This window comes from Callorhinchus milii, unplaced genomic scaffold, assembly GCF_018977255.1.
Source record: "Callorhinchus milii isolate IMCB2004 unplaced genomic scaffold, IMCB_Cmil_1.0 Scaffold7, whole genome shotgun sequence".
Taxonomy (NCBI): Eukaryota; Metazoa; Chordata; class Chondrichthyes; order Chimaeriformes; family Callorhinchidae; genus Callorhinchus; species Callorhinchus milii.
Window position 1 is genome coordinate 5,222,882 of NW_024704748.1, and position 23,691 is coordinate 5,246,572.

Below are 23,691 nucleotides of genomic sequence, written 5' to 3' on the forward strand. Positions count from 1 at the left end.
TTCAATCACAGGCCATGTCCTCTGGTTCTACTGTTCAGTACAAGATAAAACAGCTTACCATGGTCTACATTATCTATTCCCTTCAGAATCTTAAAAGACCAAAATCATATCGCTCCTCAATCTTCTCTTCTCCAGTGTGAACATGCCCAGTTTACCTAATCACTCCTTGTAGTCCAGTCCCTCCATCCCCTCAATCATTTTGGTTGCCCTCCTCTGTATCCTCTCAATTGCTGCAATATCCCTTTTATATTGCGGTGATCAGAACTGCACACAGTATTCCAAGTGCGGGTGCACCAATGATTTATAAAGTTGCAGGATTACCCCACTATTTCAGCTCAATATTGCTCTTTTAATACAACCCAGTGTCTGGTTTGCCTTACACACTGCTACTGTGCACTGTGCAATTTATTGTCAATCAGGGGCCCCCAGGTCCCTTTCATTTTCCATACAGATTATTTTCTTTCCATTTAAAAAATAGTCCCTTCCTGAATTTGTTGTCCCCATGTGAAGCACTTTAATAATCCTTGCATTTGATATAGCACTTTTCACGTCGGGAGGGCGTCCCAAAGAACTTCACAGAACACACTGTAAAGTGAATTGACTGTATATTTGTGGGCGAATGCGGCAGCAATTGCGCACAGCAATGTCCCACAAACAGTCGTAGATTGAAAATGACCAATTTATTATTGTTTTGGGTTTTGGAGGGATTATTATTAGGCTCTGTGTGGAGTAAGGAAACTTGCCCAAGGTTTCGCCCTCTGCCTGGAATTGAACTCAGGTCTCTCGCTTGCAAAGCGAGTGCTCTAACCACTGAGCTACAGGACTCTGAATTTGCATTTCTCTCCATTGAATTTCATCTGCCATCGATCTGCCCAATTCCTAAGTATGTTCAAGTCCTTCTATAACCTCTCCTGTTCATCTTTGCAGTCCACCACCTTCCCTAGAGATGTCAAAACAATTCTCTGAGCTGGGGAATGAGTTAGAGGCTTGGAGAACTGCCAAACAGTGAAGAATAAAGAATGTAATTGAACTCATTTCTAACACAAAATACTTGAATTTTCACTTCAGATAAAAGCAAAATTTGCTTATTTTTCCCTATTGGAAAAATACTTGTTTAATATGATGCAAAAAATATTTCTCACAGCCAGGCTCAGTCAGCAGCATTCTCACCACAGGGTCAGGATGCTGTAGGTCAGGCCCCAATCCACAGTCCAGCGCAGTGTTGGGGGAGTGTTTCATTGTCAGAGGAGCCATCCTTCAGATGAGACGTTAAATCTAGGTCCTCTTTGTGACTCTTCAGGTAATGGTACCTTGACACAATTAGGAAAGAGAGGGAGGAAGGAGCTTTTCCCGGTGTCCTGGCCTAAATCCTCCAGATAAATGGGTTTATTCTGTTTGAACCACAGAACCAGAGACATTTACACACTGAGGAAGTGTGTAATTCAGCCCATCATGTCTGTGAGGCCATTAAGTCCAATCATTTACCTACCTATATATTTATATAAAAATATATTGAAAACGTAACATTTGATATTATATTGGGAGATTTTGCTGTTCCCAAATTGGCTTCCACATTTCCCTACACAGTAACTACACTTGAGAGCAATGGCCTGTGAAGCACTTTGATGTATTTGGCGTTATAGGTGCTGTGCATGAGGTCAGGATGAATGTGAGTGAAGGGAACAGACTGCTTTTCAAGTCAATAGATGCCAAACAGACAGAGGTATTTCAGAGGGAGATGAACTTGGGAAAGGGGATGAAGGAATATTTAATTTTCCCAGTGTGTTGCTATCCTGACTGATTACGTGTCGGACACCAAGGGCATGAGCCAAGTATCAGTTATGTAATAGTCAATCCTCCCAGCCTCTGCTTCAACTCCAACAGCCTTACTGACTGTTCGCTCAGCATGGAACAGTTCACTCCTATCCCATCATCTACGGGACCTGTAAACCCACACCCGTCCAGTTCACCTTTCAATTCCTCCACACTCACTGAACCCTACCTCCGCCCTAACTACCCATCCTCTCTCTTCATTCAGGCTGAATCATGCCATCATTGGTGGGGCTTTTAACCTATCTGCCTCCTCTCTCCGTGTCCCCTGCTGGACCCTGCTTAGATCTACAGTCTAACCACCAGCTGATCTAAACCTCTGCCCCCCCCCCATTCACTCCTTCTATCCATACAAAGCTGCACTGACTCCCAATCCTTCAATCTTCACAAATGTCTGGTTATTACCTCCAAATCCCTCCAAGCTTTCACCCTCGCAATCTGTACAAACTCCTCTCTTCGACCCACTCTCCCCATGCTTCTTATTCTGTCCACTCCTCACTCCTCCATTCAGCCCCCATTCCCCCATCCCCTGGAACTCAATTCCAAGGTCCCTTTGCCTCGCCTGCTCCCTGCTTAATTTTAAGACCATTTAAATACCCATCTCTTTGGTTGTTGATCTCTATCAGATCTGTTCAGTGCTTTAAGACGTTTTTTTCTTACATGAGAGGTGAAATGTGAATGTGTTGTTGACATGGTGTAAAGGCAAGAAAATTCAAAAAATAATGAGCTGGTAATATGACACCAAGTGGGCTTGATGCTCCAAATTATCTACTTCTGTTCCTCTTCAAACCAATTCACTTGAAATATATGATGTCCTCAGCCTCAATGGCTACTTGAGGTAAAGTGTTCTATGCGCTATTAATTCTCTGGGTGAAAATCAAATCTAACCCGTTTGTCTCTTCTATTTAACATTCTGATCTCAAGCTCCTTGGTTCATCAACCAGAGGAAGCAATGAGTCACTGTCTATCCTCTCAATCACTTTCAAATATGACTCTCTGGCTTGCTAGCCACTGTTTGTCCAGCTAGAAACACCATAAAACCGGAGAAATTTACAGTACAGAAGAAAGCCATTTGGCCCATCTTGTCTGTACTAATCTTTTAAGAATGATCCTTTCAGTCCCCATTTCCGCCAAATCGCAGACTACTGTTTTTTTAGATATTGGTCTAGTTCCCTCTTAAAGGCTAATATGGATTCTGTCTCCACTACCGCTCCTGGCAGGACATTCCATACCCTAACCATTCTGTGTGTCAGAACATCTCTCCTAACCTCTCCACTTGCTTGTTTACTAACCATCTAAAAGTAACCTCTAGTTACTGATTCACCACCCAGTGGGCATAATGTCTCCCTATTGACTCTGTCAAACCCCTCACCATTTTACACACCTCAATCAGGTCACCCTCAACCTTCTCTGTTCCAGTGGGAAAAGTCCCAGCTCCTCCAGTCTCTGCTCATAAATCAAACCACCCAACCGATATCTTCCTAGTAAATCACCTCTACCCTCTCTCTCTCTCTGTCATCTTGGATCAGGTCTCTGCTGGAACCACCTCCATCTCAGGGAAGTGACAGGATGGTACATCCACAGCACTAAATATATAATTAAAAATATAATAGACTATATTGACTATTGGGTGGTCTCCTTTATACTCCTCATTTGCTTGTTGCCAGGCTGAGCAATTTCAACCTTTCATTCTGTCTTGTGATGTGTTGATTACAGTAAGGACCCAGATAAAGCAGTTGCCAATTGTGCCTAATTGTGGCCTTGGGATGAAGTGAAAGTGTTCCATTATCACCAGCCTATGATTTTGCTGTTCTGATGTTGAATGATTTTATGGAACCACTTATCTAGAGTTTCCAAAACGTTGGTTACCTGAAAACTGTAAATGAAGTTTTGGATTCTCTGTCCATGCATTTAATCACGGTCTTTTACAGGACTAAATTGACATAGCGTCAGTGAGACTGGCGTCTGTGCTCGAGAAAGTCTCCACTCTCCTTGGTCATTTCATACTGAGCTCATAATCCAGGTTCAGTAGAGCCAGGTGCTGTGAATGTGCACAGTAAAGAGTATTTCGAGTCCTCCAGCTTAATGTTTACAGAACTCGTCTCACAAGAGAGAGGACCTGTTGTTCATTTCCTGGGCAGGGCGAAATGTTGGGCAAGTTTCTTCACTCTGCTCGCCTCTGTGAACCTAGCAGTAAGTAGGAACTCGGTTACTAGTCGTTTGGCAGAACACTTTTCCGGGCATAATAATCTCTTCCAAAAAATTTGTCACTCAATCCACAATTAGCTGCTGCGTTTTGCCCACAAAATACAGTCAATTCACGTTACAGTATATTCTGCGAAGTGCTTTGGGACATCTCAAAGATATAAGGTGCTAAGTTAAATGCAAGATTATTACTGTTTTATATGCCAGACCTCTTGTTAAAGTCCAGCATCCCATTAACCTTACTGGTTGCAGAAAATGGCAGCTAAAGCAACGGAGCAACGAGAGATTAACATTTACATTTAAATGCAGGAGGCATTTGGATGAGGTAAATGTGTTGGGACTTATTTCAGAATAGCCGGATACTGCAATGGTGGGGATGGCAGGCAGGGGATTGTGGAAGGAAGAGATCAATTTAGCCAGGGGTTTGTTCACCTTTTACTGCAAGCCTGGAGATAGCTTGTGATCTAAGATAACCACAGACATAATCTCCCTTCCCCACCATAGGCATGATCTTGTGAAATAAAACATGACATTTACAACCGGAGCATAGCTGAGTGTCAGAAAGAGAAGCACTTCATTCTTTGTGGCTCAAAGACCCTTAACGTGCTGTCAATTAACAATTGTGCTTTCAACTTTTGAAGAATCCAATAGCTTATCAGCAATAAGAGAGCCATATTAAGCCTTATGGAGTCTGTATCCAGGTTGTGTGGAGAATGTATCGAGTGTGCATAGCTGTGTAAATCCCATGTATTGACTTTGTGGAGCCTGCGTAGAGACTTTGTAGAGATGTACAGAGCCTGTGTGAAGTGTGTGTGGAGCCTGTATTCTCCTCCAGCCCCCGACCGTCTCATGTTCCTCAGGGCTCTGTCTTTAGTGACTCCTCTTCAACCTGTACATGCTCCCTCTTGTTGACATCATCCGCATACATGTGGAAGTTGACCCCATGTCATCTCTCTGCGTCCAACCTCGTCTCCGGGACCACTGCTGTCCTGACAGAATGTCTGTTAGACATCAAGTCCTGGATCAGAGCTAACTTTCTACAGTCGAACGTCAACCGAGGCTCTCCCGATCCGCCACACCTCAGGCACTGACAGCATAAGCTCATCATCCAAGTTTGCACACTCCACCTCACCGAGCCAGTCCAGAACCTTGGCATCTTGTTTGATCCTCAACTCTCTTTTCTACCCCAAATCCGTGCCTTGAGCTGCTCTGCCTTCCCCCCACTCCGCAACATCGCCCGGCTCCACCACTGTCTCACATCGCAGGCCACAGAGACTCTCATACACGTATTCATCACATTTAGGATCGACTACGCCAACTCCCTGATTGTCGGCCTTCCCAATTCTTCCCTCCACAAGCTGCAGATCATCCAGAACTCTGCAGCTCATGTCCTCTCCCGCATCAGGCTCCGTGACCCCATCAACCCCACCTTCGCTTGACTCCACTGGCTCCCCATTCCCCAGAGGAGAGAGTTCAAAATCCTCGTCCTCGTCTTCAAGGCCCTCCACGGCCTTGCCCCTCCCTACCTCTGTGACCTGTTGACCCCATATCAACCTGTCCTGTCCCTCTGCTCAGCAGGCCACCCGGACCATCCCACCATCAGCATCCGGGCCTTCAGCCTTTCTGCCACCACCCCATGGGACTCCATCGCACATTCCCTTCACCTCGCTCCCTCACTTGCCTCCTTCAAAGCACATCTCAAAATCCTCCTTTTCGACCGAGCCTTCGGCCACCCTCCTACCCTCCACCTTAGCCGATAACCAGCTCAGGTCCAAATCCCTGACTGTCCAGCGCCTTGGGACGTCCTCGCGACGTGTGAGGCACTGCACAAATGTAATTTGTATTTTTGTTTGGTCTTGTATAGAGGCTGTGTTGAGGCTGTGTAGTCTATCCTGCCTCAATGCCCACCTTACCATCTGTCCATCTTAGAGTGTACCCCACACTGTCTTTTCGGGCAGATATTAACGATCCGGTTGGTGACTGTGGCCCCTGAATTAAGGTGAGGCCATCTGGTGGTTGAGAGGGGCAGTGAAGGGACCTGGACTGATGGATGGAATGAGGCACTGGAGGGATGGGGAGAAGCACGGTGACAGAGACTGGCAACGTTCACAATGGAGAAGAGCAGGCTTACGAGAGATCTTAGCGAGGCATTCGCCATCCTAAAGCGGCGAGATAAAGTGACCTCAATGATTACCATCACAAACAACGGCACAAGGGGCTGAGGACGGGATTCTGAGCAGGCGGGCAGAGTGAATGACTACTCAGAGAGTGTGATGAGTGGACAACAACGGGCAGATTATGTCAATAAATTCAAGAGGGATTAGCAGGTCTTGTGGGGAGGACATGTGCGAAGGGTGAGAGCTGGGTCCTGCGGGATTATTTTTAGCCCCGTCTCTTCCAGGCTGTGCTTTTCTTCATGTCCTTACATTGCCCTCAGAGATGCAGCTCGAAACACTAAATAAATCACTAAAGCAGTAGAAGACTCTCAGTCACCCCAGATCCCAGGAATGCCAGAGATCCGGAGCCTGATGGCACACTGACCTCCAGTGGATGTTCCGGGTTTCTGTTTTGGGGGCGGGTGGGAGGCCATGCCCCATGCCCTCTGCTTGGGGTGGGTGTTGGGGAATGGGGAAAGCGCTCCAGGACACAATCCCGCGTGACGGCGCTATATAAATGCAAGTTGTTGGTGTGGTTGGTGTTGAATGGGAACCTCTTGCCCAGTGCTGGAGGTATTGGCTCCTCCTGGGAGACAAGCATTGCTACGTTCACTGAAGGAGCCCAGACCCTGAGTGAGTGGGTCAGTTAGCATTGCTGGTCTCAAATCATCCACTGCGACCTGGAGCACTGGAGAGGGGCCCTGAGCGCTCCAGGCTCCTTCCTACCTCTGTGACCTGCTAACTCCATACCGTCACCCCCTCAGCCTCGCCCCCTCCCTCGCCTTCTTCAAGGCACGTCTCAAGACCGCTCCTCTTCCACCGCGCCTTCGGTCACCCTCCCAGCCCACTCTCCCTACCCTCCACCCCTCCAGAGCCCAACCCCCAGCTCGGGTCCAAATCCTTGACTGTCCAGCGGCTTGGGACCTCCTCCCGACATGGAAATGTAATTTGTTGTTGTTGGTCACTCCCTTGACGACTCTTGCGGGACGCTGTCACACGTCACAGTTCGTCAAGCTGTCGTACTGCGTCACGAAGCTTTGTGACGGTGTTTGAAACCCCCTTCTCTTTCCCAGCCGTGCCACGGAGTCCTGCGGCGCAATGGTCAAAGCCCTCGCCCCGCAAGCGAGAGGACCCGGGTCCGATCCCCGGGCAGGGCCACGTTCCCCGACTCCGCGCCCACGCCTCTGCGCACCCGGCGCCGGTCAGCGGATTGGCGGATCGCTTCCCGGGGCGGGTTGGGGGCGGGTAATAACGACTCCTCAGCCCCCAACCCCCGAAAAAAAAACTGTCGCTCGACCCACGGCTCGGGCTGCCGCGTTCCGCCCGCACAGTGTCCGGTCGCCGCGCTGGAGGGGTAGAGCCCGCGAGGCGCCTGGGGACGCCCGGGGGGGGGGGGGGGGGTGAACGAGGCTCCGCGTCAGGTTATCAATAAGGGATCTTGAAGGTCCACCCGGACAGTCCCAGTAGAGGGGGGGAGGGGGGAGGGGGGAGGGGGGCGAGGGGGGGGAGGGGGCGAGTGAGGGGGAGGGGGGCGAGTGGGGGGGGGGAGGGGGCGAGTGAGGGGGGAGGGGGGGCGAGTGAGGGGGAGGGGGCGAGTGAGGGGAGGGAGGGGCGAGTGGGGGGAGGGGGAGTGGGGGGGGAGGGGGGGAGGGAGGGGGGAGGGGGGGAGTGGGGGGGAGGGGGAGAGCGGCCTTCACTGTCGGCTCACAGTCACCGACGTGAGGCTCGGAACCCCCGGAGCGGAGTGAGAGCGGCTGAGCCCCGGGAGCCGCCCCGCGGGCAGTGCCGGCACTGGGGGAGCGGGTGGCGGCTGCGGCTCGGGGCTCGGGCTCGGGGCTGGCGGGAGCTGGTGGGGCCGGGGCCGGGGCCGGGGCTGAGGCCGGGGCCGGGGCCGGGGCGCGGGGAAGGCCCGAGGCCTCGGGCTGCGGTGAGCGCGCGGCGCCGGGGATGGAGGCCCACCACAGCCTGGAGACGGAGGCGGAGATCCTGCACAAGTCGCCGATGATTCACGGCAAAGAGCAGCTGAGGCTCGGCCACAAACCCACAGCCATCCTACTGCCCGCGGTGAGGCCCGCGCACCCCCACACCCCCCACAGCATATACCCCATACACCCCCACACCCCATACACCCCCACACCCCATACACCCCCACACCACACACCCCATATACACCCCCACACCCCACACAGCATATACACCCCCACACCACACACCCCCACCACACACCCCATATACACCCCCACACACCACACACCCCATATACACCCCCACACCACACACCCCCACACCACACACCCCATATACACCCCCACACACCACACACCCCATATACACCCCCACACCACACACCCCACACCACACACCCCATATACACCCCCACACCACACACCCCCACACCACACACCCTATACACCCCATATACACCCCATCACCCCCTAAACACCCCATATACACCCCACCCCCCCCCACACTACACACCCCATATACCACACACCATATACCCACACACACACCCCATATACACCCCACACCCCACCCCCCCACACCACACACCCCATATACCACACACCATATACCCCCACACACCCCATATACCACACACCACACACCCCCACACACCACACACCCCCACACCCCATATACACCCCATACACCCCCCACACCACACACCCCATATACCACACACCATATACCCACACACCCCATATACACCCCACACACCCCATACACCACACACCCCATATACCCCCCACACCCCATATACCATGTACCCCACACCCCATATACCCCACACACCACATATACCCCACACACACCATATACCCACACACACACCACCCATATACCCCCCACACACCCCATATACTCCACACACCCCATACACACCCCATATACCCCATATACACCCCACACACACCACATATACCCCACACACCCCATATACCCACACACACCCCATATACCCACACACACCCCATATACTCCACACACACCCCATACACACCCCATATACACCCCATACACCCCACACGCACACCCCATATACCCCACACACACCCCACACATACACCATATACATACCACACCCCATATACCCCACACACTCCCCACACACCCCATATACCCACACACACCCCATATACACCCCCCACACACACCCCATACACCCCACACACACACCCCTACCCCCACATACACCCCACACACACACCCCTACCCCCACATACACCCCACACACACACCCCTACCCCCACATACACCCCATATACCCCACACACACCCATGTACCCCACATACACCCTCCTACCCCCACATACATCACATATACCCCCCTACCACCACATACACCTCGATATACCCCACATACAACCCCCAACCCCCACGTATAACCCCCTACACCACATACATCCCCCAAACCCCACATAAACCCCCCCATGCACCATATACCCCACATACAACCCCTTAATACCACATACACCCCCATATACCCCCCAACACCACATACACCCCCCTAACCCCACATACGTCCACCTAACTCCACACACACTCTACATACTCTCCTGAACCCACATACACCCCACATACCTCACATATACCCCCTAACACCACATACAACAACAACAAAATTACATTTATAGAGCGCCTGTCACGTCAGGAGGACGTCCCAAAGCACTGAACAGTAAAGGTGTCGGGATCCGAGCATGAGGGAGGGACGTCCTCCCAATGTGAAAGGCCCTATACAAATGTAATCTTGTTGTTGTTGGTGTAGCGGTGAGGAAAGGCAGAGAGGTGGGAGGACGACCAATGGCACGCTCGAAGAAGAGGGTCTTGAGACCGGCCTTGAAGGAGGCGAGGGAGGAAGTGAGGCGAAGGGACCGTGAGATGGAGTTCCAGAGTGTGGGGGCAGAGAGGCTGAAAGTCCGGCCACCGATGGTTGGGCGGGAGACATGGTGCAACCCGGAGCCCGCTGAATGGAGGGAGCGGGCAGGTTGGTAGGGAGTCAGCAGGTCAGAGAGGTAGGAGGGGGCAAAGCCATTGATGGCCTTGAAAGTGAGGACGACGATCTTGAACTCGATCCTCTGGGGGGGGGGGGAGCCAGTGGAGTCGGGCGAGGGTGGGAGTGATGGGGTCACGGAGCCTGGTGCGTGAGAGTACACGAGCTGCAGAGTTTTGGATGATCTGCAGCTTGTGAAGGGAAGGGTTGGGAAGGCCGATGAGGGAGTTTCCGTAATCGAACCTGAATGTGGCGAATGCACGGATAAGGGTTTCGGCCGCCTGAGGGTGAGGCAGTGGCGGAGTCTGGCAATTTGTGGAGGTGGTGGTAGGCAGTGCCGGTCATGGTGCGGATGTGGGGGAGAAAGGACTGTTCAGGGTCAAACAAGACACCCAGGTTCTTGACATACTCCCACCATTTACCCACTAACCCCATGTACACATCATATACCCCTTAACCACATACACCCCCATATCCCCCCTAATCACATACCCCCAAACCCCATACAGACCACATATACCTCAACACCACGTACACCCACATTATACCTTCCTGATCCCACATATACCCCTAACCTCACATATACAGACAGACACACACAGAGACACACACCCCCACATAGATAGAGCGAGAGAATGAGACAGAAAGAGAGACATACACACAGGGTTAGAGAGGGGGACAATGACAGATTGAGAGACACAGACACACGGGGTCAGAGAGTGTGAGAGAGGCACAGAGAGAGTGAGAGCGACGGGGTCAGAGAGAAACAGAGATGGGATTAGAGAGTGAGACAGGTCACAGTGTCAAAGAGTGTTACACTGGGAATTGTGTCTGTCATGTGCTGTATGAACATGGCATGTTAAATAAGGAGAAACAATTTTGTTTATTGGTCAATGGGTGAAGAGCCATCAGATGAAAGGTGAGGAATTTCTTCACTCCAGTTCAGAGGCTATTATGGCTATTGAGAATTATCCTGAGGAGGGGTGGTGGGGGCGCAAAGGTAAGATATATCCCTTTTAGACTGAACTGGCTCCAAGGTGACATGTTTGGCAACTGAATTTCGGAATTGAGCCCACACTTTGTGATGTTCTCTAGTCCGGTTCCTGAGCCAGGCGGGTCCACAGTACTTCAGGGCACTACTGATGATCGCACAGCCCAGCCGGGCTTATCGGCAGGACTAGGAAGGGCAAAACCAGTCACCGGGGGCAGGGAATTCTCATACTCCGTTCCTGTTAACCCTGCAAGTCAAGCCCTAAACAGGTAGGGTGGTCCCAGGTGAACAAGCAGCGGGAAAGCTTGCCGGACAGCAATATCAATGGCAAATGTAGTTTTAGCTGATTAGACTCCGGTAGTTACCCCCAACACATACTCTGGGATCCCCAAGCCTTGGCTCTTGCCAAATTGTGCCTAATACTTTCTGGAATTAGGTAAGCAGGATGTGTCCCTCCGGGGAGAGCGCGGTCACCCCATTCCAGATACAAGGTAATTCCCTTGTGTAGGTGGCACATAATAGTGGAATTCTCAGTCTTAAGCACAATGAAAGGGGTTTCCATGTGTGTCAGAAACTCGACTGATCACGGTGATGGGTTTGTGCATGTGTTAAACACCCAGCTGACAAAAACAAAATCTATTGAGGTTGATCAATAAAATCACTCAAAAGGAATTGGAAAAGATGTGAGCAGCAATAACACTGAGAGATGGGGAGAAAGCTGGGAAGTGGGATGAATAAAAATGAGTGATATGGAGAAATGGCAGCAAAGATACAATGGTCTTAATCGTGCCCTCTGTGGTGAAAATGTATGTTTCTGGCATGTACTAAAGTTTCTGCCTCCGTGTGCTTGATTTCTACATGATATCAACTGAAAGAAGAGTTTTTATAACTAGATACAGGATAGCAGACTGGCGTTTGGATCTGATTTCACAGCATTGCTGATCTGGGTTGGAGGCACATTGTTTTGAAACATTCATGTGCACTACACCTTCCTCACTTTGAGGAAACGATTTTCCTTGTTGGGATAGAGGGGTGGGGAGCCTATGTGTGGTCTACCTGGAGCTGAGCTGGCTCCGAAATGATGTACGTGGTAAGAACGTTGAACGTTGAACGTTGGAGTCGAGCCCACCCTCTGTGATGGTCTCTAGTATGGTTCCTGAGCCAGGGGGGTCCACGGTACACCAGGGCACTGCTGATGGCAGCACAGCCAACCTGGCTCATCGGCAGCACTTGGAAGGGCTGACCAGTCACTGAGGGCAGGGAGACCTCCCACTCAGCTCCCGTTAACCCTGCAAGCCGAAGCCCGAACAAGACTGTGGGATCGTGGAAAACACTTCAATTGCGTCTTATCTTGGAATAACTGGAAGTTAAAAACTGGAAAACCAGCTTCCAAAATTAAGCTTAATAAAGATTTATTTTCCACAATTTTAAAACAAAATGGTCTTACAGGCGGGGGCAAGGCGGAAGGGGCTGGGATTTAGGGGACAGGCTTTAAATTGCTATAACATGTTGTAACATCGAGTGCTCCAGGACGCTATCCCGCGTGAAGGGCACTATATAAATGCAAGTTGTTGTTGTAATTGACTGTTTTTCCTTGTGAACAGTCCTCCATGAGCAGCCACTCACCGGACACGTCTCTCTCCCCCATCGATACCATGAATTCACTCTCCAATTTTGAATCTGAAATAGACCATGACGGCCAGGGGAATTACTCACTCTTTCCAGCCTTGGATAATGTGACCAGCCTTTCGGGAACCAGTGAGACCTTGGAAACGTAAGTCTAGCTATTGATTCAGGAACTTTGTCCTAAAGGAATGATGTTGTATATAAGAACATAAGAATTTGCTGGCGAAAGAAGACCAAGGTCCATCTAGTTTGCCTTCCACCATCCTGGCAGTCGCTTGACATGTCGCGTCCCAAACTATATACTGTATCCTAGGATATTATTTTCTAGTAGAAATCTGTCTAATTTGTTCCTGTAACAAATTATATTTTCTGCTTCCACTGTCTTACTGAGAGAGAGCCTGTACCCTAAGTTTACTATTCGCTCACTGAAGTAGTGTTTCCGAAGATTTGTTCTTTTGTATTGTCGTTGCCCGTGTGCTGTAAAGGGAGCGAAGTATTTGGCACATCCCACTGGACTGTGCTGGGGAGGGAGCTGACAGCAGATTCTGTGAAGCGCTTTGGGTCGTCCTCCTGGCATGAAAGTGCCGTATCAAATGATCAAATGATTATTATTGTAAGTGATTGATTCCTGGCTTTTGTGACACAGCTTCTGGGTTCATATCCTGATGGATTTTCTCAGCCTTTCACCTTTCTCAGGCTGAACTGGAAGGGAGAGCATAATACATGCGATCCTCTGGCTCTGACAAGACACAGCAAAGCCAGGGGGTGGGTGTAATAATCTACAGCCGTTTTGAGGGAGGGGGTGGTGGGCCGGTGGGGCAGGGGGAATATTTATTCAGACCTGATTGAACCAGGTCAGGTTTGGTGGGTAACTGACAGTAATACAGGTGGCAGGACTCAGGGACACACTGAGCCGGGATCAACCAGAGCTCAGGGAGGAGTGAGAGGAATAGGAAATAAATCAGAAAAATTGACTTTTACTGGCAGTTCTGATGGGTCAGAAATGGGGAGAGATCATCAGGACAGAGACGGGGGGAGATGAGAAGGAGAGAGATGGGGAGAGATTAGTGGGTGGATATTGAAGTAATTACTAGATGTGATTAATACCTCCATAGCCATCTTCACCTATTATATGCAGATAATGTCTCGTCCCCTTTGACTGAATCTCTTGTGTGGAAGACAGTTTAATTATTAGATGTTCCGCATGGAGGAAGAGCTGGAGAGTGAGATTAATAACACAGTGATAATTAAACTAGCAGACGCACAATGGTCCCGTCTGTGCTGGAGATCTCTGTGTTTGTGCCTGAATGTTCTTTCTCTGTCGGTACTTTGCATGTGTGTATACTTAATCAGTTACCATTCACATTTTACAGCTACAGCCTGACTAAATGATTAAACGGGAGCTAGATACTCACTCACACAGCATCCCCTTTGAAACATTACAATATTGTATGTGAATTTTCTGCAGCATGCCCACAGGGGTTGAGAGTGGTTTGGGTCAGTCTCCTCTCTGTGCTGAGCGAATTAATCTTAAATCTGTAATAGGAACCTTCACAGGTATATCAGGATGAACTTGCTCACAAGTAGGGAACGGATTTTCTTTCGTTAGTCGGGTGCTTGACATGTGGAAACCACCCACCATGCATAAGAATATGCAAACACCTGGCTCAGCAGCTTGGCAACTCAAGAGGGTTTGATCGGTTCTGATATTCCAAAGCCAAGCACTCCACCATATAATAATTATAATAATTCTTACATTTGATGTAGCACCTTATCATATCGACAGGATGTCTCGGGAAAGAGCTTCAGAGAATATACTGTAAAGTGTAGTGGCAATCTACTTTTATGTGGACAGCAGATAGGTAGACTGCAGTAGCCCACAAACAGCCATGTGGATTCCTGTAGCGCTTGCCTCTCAAGCGAGAGACCTGGGTTCGATTCCTGGGCAGGGCGAAATGTTGGACAAGTTTCCTTACTCCACACGCCTCTGTTTACATAGCAGTAAGTAGAAACTTGGTTGTTAGTCGATTGCCAGATCGCTTTTCCAGGGATAATAATTCCTTCAAAAAAATAATAATAATAAATTGGTCACTCAAATCACGACTGTTTGTAGGACACTGTTGTGCGTAATTGGCTACCGGGCTTCGCGCACAAAATATACAGTCTGTTCACTTTACAATATATGCTGTGAAGCGCTTTGAGGCGTCCTCAAATACAAGGATTGTTATTATTATTATAAAACACATTGAGCAAAATGTCACTGGACAAGTCGACGAAACAGAGGACTGTTATTGGAAGTACATTGCCTCCAGCTGTTACTAGACCTGTCCTGTCGCTGTGTTTGAAAGCCATGGTTTTTAATATTTACATGACGTGTTTCTTCTGTCTCCCGCCAGCGAGCCAGCAAGTGATGTGAGTGACAAACCCAACATGACCTGGTTGGATGCAGCACAGGTACTGTCTGATTACTGACTCAATATACAGGCTTGTGTTAGTTACTGTGAAGGCCATTCCATGTGTACCGTGCAGTGACTTCACATAAAAGAAAATTTTCTGTAATACACAATAATAACAACAAATTAAATTTACACAGAGTCTTTCACATCAGGAGGACGTCTCAAGGCGCTGGACAGTAAGGGATTTGGACCCGAGCTGGGGGTTGGGATCAGGCCAGGTGGAGGGCAGGGAGAGGGTACGGGTAGGAGGGTGGCCGAAGGCACAGTCAAAGGAGGATCTTGAGGAACTTGGGTGTCTTGTTTACCCTGAACTGTCCTTTCTCCCCACATCCATGCCATGACCGGCACTGCCTACCACCACCTCCGCAACATTGCCAGACTCAGCCACTGCCTCACCCTTCAGGCTGCCCAAACCCTCACCCACACATTCTTCACATCAAGGCTCGATTACGGAAACTCCCTCATCAGCCTTCCCTTCACAAGCTGCAGATCATCCAAAACCAGGTGCCGTGACCCCATCACTCCCACGCTCGCCAGACTCCACTGGCTCCCCATCCCTCAGAGGATCGAATTCAAGATCCTCGTCCTCACTTTCAAGGCCATCCATGGCCTTGCCCCATCCTACCTCTTTGACCTGCTGACTCCCTACCAACCTGCCCGCTCCTCCGTTCATCGGGCTCCGGCCTGCTCCATGTCTCCCGCCTGACCTGCCCTACCATCGGTGGCCGGACTTTCAGCCTCTCTGCCCCCACACTCTTGAACTCCATCCCACAGTCCCTTCAGCTCGCTTCCTCCCTTGCCTCCTTCAAGGCCAGTCTTAAGACCTTCCTCTTTGATTGTGCCTTCAGTTGCCCTCCCACCTCTCTGCCTTCCCTCACCCCACCCCTCCCCCATGCTCGGGTCCTGACCCCTGATTTTCCAGGGCCTTGGGCAATCAGGGGTCAGGAGAAATATATCAACAGAGTAACAAAGTGTATTATAAATGCATATATGCTAACTGATAACATTTTAAAAGCAGAGAGACCAAAAGGTTAACATACACCAATCTTTAAAGGTGGGAAGGCAAGGGGACAAAGTTGTGAAGAAGCTCATGGGATCCTAGGTTTTATAAACAGGGGTACAGAATATGAACCAAAGAGGCAATGCTAAATATATTATTGGGGCCATAGTGAGAGGAGATTTACTAGGATGATACCAGGATGAGTGGTTTGGCTATGGAGCCTGGAGGAATCGGGCCAATTGTGTCTGGAACAGGGAAGGTTGAGGGGAGACCTGATCGAGGTGTGTAAATAATAATAATTATCCTTGCATTTAATATAACACCTTCTTCGAGACATCTCAAAGATGATGAGACGTTTGATAGTCAATGGGGAGAAATAGTTCTCACTGGTTGATGAGTCATTGACGAGAGGGAATCAGTTTAGGATAGTTAGTGAAAGGGAGAATAGGAGGGATGTTTACACTGAGACTGGTTAGGATGAAGGAGGAAGTAGGAGACAAACGACACAGGTTTTCAGACAGGTTTGAAAGCAGAGAGGGAGGGTGTTAGGCAGAGGGAATTTGAGAGCTTTCCAGAGAGTGGGGCAAAGTCAGTGACAGCTCAGTTCCTGATGTGGTTTTGAGTGTTGGTAAAAGTAAGAACAGGTATCTTCAATATAAACCAATTTTAACTATTTTGTGCTCGTTACTCTCTCTTTCCCTCTCTCTCTGTACCTCGAAGATAGTCTAATTTAATTTACTTCTGGCGTAAAACTCTCCCAGATTGCCCTCCCACAGCGTAGCACTGCTCCTCTAACCTTTAGTATTGCTTTCAGTACCCACGTGAAAGGCGCTATATAAATGAAATTTGTTGTTGACTCTTTCCACGTTATGGATGAGTATTGCCCCTACAGCACTCAGTAATCTTCACATTTTGTTTCCGCAGATTGTTCTGGAAGAGGCCGGGAGGCCTCTGCACATCAAGGAGATCAAGCAAAGGATTCTGGACAGGGGCCTGGTGCAGTCAAAGTAAGAAAGCTGACGTTCTTGTTCTCACTGTGTCTGTCACTTGATCTCTGTAAGCAATGAGTGCAGTGCTCACTAAAGAGAAGGGTGTGGTCCATACTGCAGTTACGGTCAGAGTGCTGGGTGATGTGTAAACAAGGCGTATCAGACTGGGGAAATAACGTTTGCCTGAACGGGCATGAATTTGGTTGTTTGTGCTGAATCCAGAGGTCCTGTGGTCGGTTTATACATCGCTCGCTCGCTTGCCACACTGCTGTAATTATTCTGTAATAAGGTTCTGTGCAGTGGAAGTGGACAGACTGAATCCTGATTGAGGAGTCATGTCCCAAGGACTAGTGTTAGCCACTCATTGGCTTCAATAGCAGCTTCTTTGCATATCTTTTTCCACCTTCTGTTGTCAGCCAACTGGGTGTGAGTTCACAAGGTGGGTGTCAGCTTGTGAGGATGCGGAGCACCACTGGCTTCATTCAGCAAGTTTAGGTACAGAATCCAGGATAGAAAAGCTTGATACTTCAGGAAAGGTATGAAGAGAAATGGAGAAGTTAGTTGTTGATACGTGTGAAAAACCACCACGATGATTTAAGTGTATCCAAACCAGACTGAGCTCCATGTTTGCATAGAAATGTCCCAGTGTGTGGATTGAAAGCTACACTCTCTCCCTGGAGAAATGCATCCTGCTTACCTTGTCCTGGAAAATATTAGTAGCAGATTGGCAAGAGCCAAGGCTAGGGGGTAACCAGCTACAAAGGTGCAGTGACTGGGTTTCATGGGCAGTTGTGTACAGTAACATTGCACAAACAGGCATGAAGTGAATGAGCAGTTTTATTTTGTGTGTGAGTACTTGTTCAGGACACCAGGAGAAAATCCCTTTCGAATAGTGACATAATAATATCCACCTGAACAGGCACAGACGGGGCCTTGATTTAACTTCTCATCCGAAGCCACAGGTTGGTGAGAGCCAACACTTGGGGAATCAGAGTGTGCATTGGGGTAACAGCTGGAGTAAAATGAAGCAGCACAGCTTGCCATTGAGAGTACTGTCTGGCAAGCTTCCCATTGCTTGTTCAGCAAGGACCACCCTACATGTTAGGGCTTTGGCTTTGGTTAACAGGAGATGAGAGGGAAGATTTCCTGGGAAATGGGCTGCTATGATAATTCATTACAATAGCAGAAAGATGAATGTCCCACTGCTGTGTGCCTGAAACCTTACAGTCAGGTTGCTGACGATAGCTCAGTAACTCAGTGTTGTCCAGTGCTGCTCAGCTGATCTCTTGCAGGGATATCAATAGATAGAGAAAAGAAACCTTTCATTGGATTGACATCTGTTTTCTGGTGGAAGATCTTCCTCGCAGTTTATGGGCCAGAAAGACTTGCTTGTTTACAGCTCAGACCACCTTTGTCCAGCAGGGCATTGACACAGCACCCAGCAGCTAACACTCCCAACAGCTCACACATATCACCCATCCCTGTAGCTCAGTGGTTAGAGCGCTCGCCTCGCAAGCGAGAGACCTAGGTTCGATTCCTGGCAGGGTGAAATGTTGGGCTAGTTTCCTTACTCCGCAGTTTACCTAGCAGTAAGTAGGAACCTGGTTGTTAGTCAATTGGCGGATTGCGTTTCTGGGGCAATAATTCCTTAAAAAAAATAATAATAATAATTGGGTCAGTCAATCCACGAGTGTTTATGTGCTATATTAAATGCAAGGATTATTATTATTACTATCCCAGCAGTTAGCACTCACTGATCTCACGTTCTCTCCCTATCCACAGCTCCAAGTCCAGTCTGGAAGCAGTGCTGTATCGGGAGGTAAGGAGTTCTCTATTCGTTGTGGGGTCCGTGTGCACTCACGTCAGCATTCAAACCACCCCCGGGCCTCGGCTCGTCTATACCACTTGGTGAATGTGCTGGCTCTCACTGCTCAGAGGGGTCATGTTGGAGGTCACAAGACTGTCAGCGGGGGGGAAAGTGACACTTTATTCTGTTCAGGTGTTGGCTGCTCATTTTATAAACGTTCCACACCACAGTCTGATACAACACCTTCACATCGGCACAAGTATCTAGCGTGTGCTTCTCTGCGCGTCATAAAGATTGTCAGAGTTCAGGATAGAGTGAGGGTGGGGGCCATCAGTCACTGACGTGGCCAGGTTCCTGTTTGTGGTCACTGAGCAGTTCTGTGTGAGGAGCTGCTTTTCCCAGTACATTGGTGCCAAGTACACATTGACATCCTGCTCCCTGTCTGTCCATGTTCAGCGGCTGCTCAGAGGCAGCGCTAAGCTTTGCTGTTAGTGAGCAACTGACATCCAGAGATCACAGATTGGCACACACCAGGAATTAGTTATTTTGCTTCAGATTGTTCCAGCGCAGCTCTAAATATACACCCCCGCCACACACATGTACACCCCCCCACACACACATATACACCCCCATCCCCACACACAGATACACGCCCACACACATGCATATACACCCCCACACACACATATACACCCTCCCCATGTACACACACATATATACACAAACACAAACGTACATACCCTCACACACACACACATATACACCCCCACACACATACGCAACATGATGGGTTGGGGTTATGCAGGTCAACCAGGTAGAGAGTAGATTTGGGTGTCATCTAATTAACCACATGTCTGCGAATGACACTGCTAAGGGAAAGCATGTAAATAAGGCAAAGAGGGGAAATAAGCGTGGAGCCCTGGGGTGGAGGTGGGGATAGGAGGACAAACCATTCGCGGAAGCAAAGGGATGGCAATTGATTAAGTAGAACTCGAACCAGGGAATTCTGACCCAACACAAACATAGCCAGAGTAAAGAGGTTAATAAATAGCTTAGTGTGTTTGACAATGTGAGAAGCCCAACAGAACAAAGGACTTACAATAAAATTACAGTCTCCAGAGTGGTAATTGAACCAAAGCCCTTTAATAATATCATTGTGAACCAAGCCTTGCAATGTAACAGCTTGTTGTGCCTCAGCCTCTCAAATGATTATCAGGAACTAAATCCCCACCGGCAGTATTCTCTCTAAGGTTGCTGCTTCTATTGAGAAACATTGTGCAGTGCATGTGAGTACTGTGGTTATCTGTAAACACTGTACACACACCCCTTTGTGGCTTTGAAATGCTATATCCAACTGCCTGTTTGGGAAGCTAGTCATCTCCTGCTGAGGCCAAGCTTTGGCAATCAGGCCTGAGGGACAGACACAAGGAGATACAGTGCAGTATCCCTCCCTTCTCTTGTTCGTTGTTGCTGCTGGGTTGTTGTGTTGTGCTGTAAGTGGGCTGTATAAGAAAGTTAATTGAATTTGTGCTAGGAATGCAAAGGAATATACTTGGCTTCACAGCCTATCTGCTGTTGATGATAAGCTTGGCATCTTTGCTGCATCCCTCAGCAGGTTTTGTCTCTGTCTGCCTGCCCTGCCTGCCTGCAGGCTTCTCCTGGGTGATTTTTGTGTCGTGGACACACCTTGAGGGAGTTGGAAGTTGCTTGGTACCAGCCTCAGTCAGCGCCCTCCTAGCTAGTCCATCCCGCTTCAGTGCCAGAGCTGTCAGAGCAGCAGCCAGGGATATTGCCTGTGTTTCGTGGTTGGCATCACAAGTGGTGAGTTAGTTTCTGGGTTTTCGCTGGTTCCTGGCAGTATCCCCAGGCTCAGTGTAAGGTCCCTAATGCCTTGGCCTCTATCACCCTATTCTTTGGGTAAAGTCACCTCGGACACGTCCACCTTTCATCCTGTGGAATGTCAGGAGTCAGCCACAGGCACGAGAGACACAGTAAAGGGCTGGGATGGCCGTGCTTCAGGTCAGCGTCACTGTGCTGGGCAGAGGCTGCAGCTGTGAGGACTGCCCAGCAACTCAGGGCATTGCTCTTTGCTGTGCAATCCATCACTGCGGAACAGTGCGGGGAATGGAATCTCACTGCTCAGCCAGTGAAGCAGCACAAGCTTGGGTGGTCACGGATGTGCCAGGGACTTGCTAATTGAATGTGACTTGGTTGTGTAGTTTGCCTACTGACCGCTTCCTTTCAAGCACAAAGTGATTATGCCCATGTCCAGGTTGTACTCAGCAGATTTGATCCACCTCCAGCGCTAACCGAAGCATGTCCTCTCTCTGTAGCAGCAGCCTGGCCATGTCCTGGTGGAACCCTTCACCCATGAGGAATGGTGATCTGCAGAAATCGCAGGATTAAGTGTAGAGCTGATCCCCTCAGCCACACTGTATTTTATAGATTCCTGAATATCTCATTAATGGCTGGTTATATGGTTGGATCACATTGCCATACACAGACGTACGCACATCCATGGACACCCACGCCATTACACATACATACAGACATTTTTCCCACCTTTTATCCTATTGTTGTGTGTGTTTCTTTCTGTTGATCGTTGGTTCTGTGACTGTGAAATGCATTTCCTTTGATCTTGTTTGCTTTTGTCCCTTTTATTTTCCAGTTGAGTTATTTTAACCATTGTAACTATTGTGGAAACAGCTGCTATCTCTTCAAATGCTCCGTTCTGTCCCAATAGATAGTTGTTGTGCTGTCTAATTCTCTTTAAGCTGATCTCATCAGCCAGTTCAGGTGGTTACCTGTGCCTGGCTGCTATGTGGGGTGAGACGCAGTTGGTTGTGTGGAAGTGACCAGCTGAGAGTGTCAGTGTCTTATATTGCAGACTCAGAAAGGGAGCAGACGGTTCAAGCGGCTTGAGAACAGGAACGGAGTCTTTGCTCTGTTGGTAAGTGTGACACTCAGAGGCATGTCTTTGCTCTGTTGGTAAGTGCCTGAGGACTGCAGGGTTGCAAGTGTTACAGCCCTGTTCGAAAAAGGGGAGAGGAATAAACCTGGTAACTACAGGCCAGTCAACCTAATGTCGGTGGTGGGGAACTTCTAGAGACCATAATCCGGGACAAAATTAATTTACAATATTATATAATAATCGTGCATTTGATATAGTGCCTTATCTCAAAGCGCTTCACAGAATATACTGTAAAGGTATTTGGAAAGGAAAAATTTGCAAGGATATGGGGAAAGAGCGGGGGAGTGGGACTGATTGGGTAGCTATTCCAAAGAACTGGCACAGGCACAATGAGCCGAATGGCCTCCTTCTGTGCTATAATATTCTATGACTCTACTCGAGTCTTATTTTAAATTGGCTACAGCTTTAACAAGGGAACATTTCAACAGAACGTTTGTCACAATCTCAGTAAGTGACACCAGCACAGGCACAATGGGTCAAGGGGTCTGCCTCTTGCTCTGTCACTCTTCTCTGAGTCAATGCCATGACGAGCATTGGAGAGATGTGGAAGGGCTGAATGATTTTATGTTTCTCGTGTTGTTGTTGTCCACATTCTTTTTGTTTCTCTTTTTGTTGTCTCCACAGTTTAATTTTATATAATTTCCCCTCTTCCTCCACCCCACTCCTCACGGAAGTAGACCGGGACAGTGCCATTCACGAGAGAGCCAGTGCAATGCTGGGCACTCGGCCAAATGAGGATTCAGCAAGTCACCTCCCAAATGAGCAAGGCTGCCCAGCTAGTCTCCACCCTCGACAGCAGACACACATGTGGAACCCCACCTCTCTCTCCCAGCAGAGACACTTATCTAGTGGCTCCACATTGGAGCACATCTCGAGGTCTATCCTCTGCCCCTTGATGCAGTTCATTCCGACAGGAGCTGAAATGGGTGCCCGCAGTGAGCAATGCTCTTCTCTCGGCTCCAGGTTTATGTCAGACTCCGTGCAGAGCGAGGAGTACCTTTCCCTTATCAGCACCAAACCTCCAATTTCAAATCTTTAATGCATATTAATGACATTTAGTACATAACCAGATAACTCCCAGCTCCTGGGCAGATTTGGACATTGCAACCTGGTTCGTTCCACTTCTCCCAACAGCTCTCTCTGATCAGTGATCAGTGCAGGAGCACAGTGGGGTTGGTGATCCTATGAGACTACATACAAACAATAACAGGAAAACCCATCAGCTTCATAATGTGACAGTCGCTTCCAAATGTTCCCAACTGATGTGTCCATTAGTTCAGGTTAAATATTCAGAGCATCAGATCAGAGTAAGGTTGACCTCTGTGTTTCATGATTACCATGCACTTGGGGTCCTTGCAGCTATGTACAGTGTGCAGGAACTCTAAGGCAGAACAGCAGTTGAGTGACTGGCGTGAGGCTCTCAGCCTGCTCCGGACAACTGCTGAAAGCACGGCTCCGGACGCGGGCACAGCGTGGGCGAGTGTGAAGCTTGTTGCTTTGAAAGAAAGTCACACATCAGCTACACAGAGCAAAGTCTCAACCATTACAGAGGTCTCTGCCCACATCTGTGTAGTGCTTCTCAGTTAAACCACTGGCTCCCCGCAAGCAGGGTCTGGCGTGGACCATTGTCTTCAAATAATACCAAAATACATAGAAGCAGGAGGAG

At 49.0% G+C, this 23,691-nt stretch overlaps 1 protein-coding gene across 1 annotated transcript in view; it reads left to right on the forward strand.

The window, feature by feature from the left end:
* Positions 1–8,087: 8,087 nt before the first annotated feature.
* Positions 8,088–23,691, forward strand: part of tbrg1 (transforming growth factor beta regulator 1) — a 29,063-nt gene continuing 13,459 nt past the window's right edge. The window contains exons 1-6 of the mRNA XM_042337005.1: positions 8,088–8,255; positions 12,781–12,950; positions 15,199–15,256; positions 17,183–17,265; positions 19,030–19,066; positions 21,942–22,004. Coding sequence (XP_042192939.1) covers positions 8,139–8,255; positions 12,781–12,950; positions 15,199–15,256; positions 17,183–17,265; positions 19,030–19,066; positions 21,942–22,004 — 528 coding nt within the window. The 5' untranslated portion in view covers positions 8,088–8,138. The remainder of the gene's footprint in view (positions 8,256–12,780; positions 12,951–15,198; positions 15,257–17,182; positions 17,266–19,029; positions 19,067–21,941; positions 22,005–23,691) is intronic.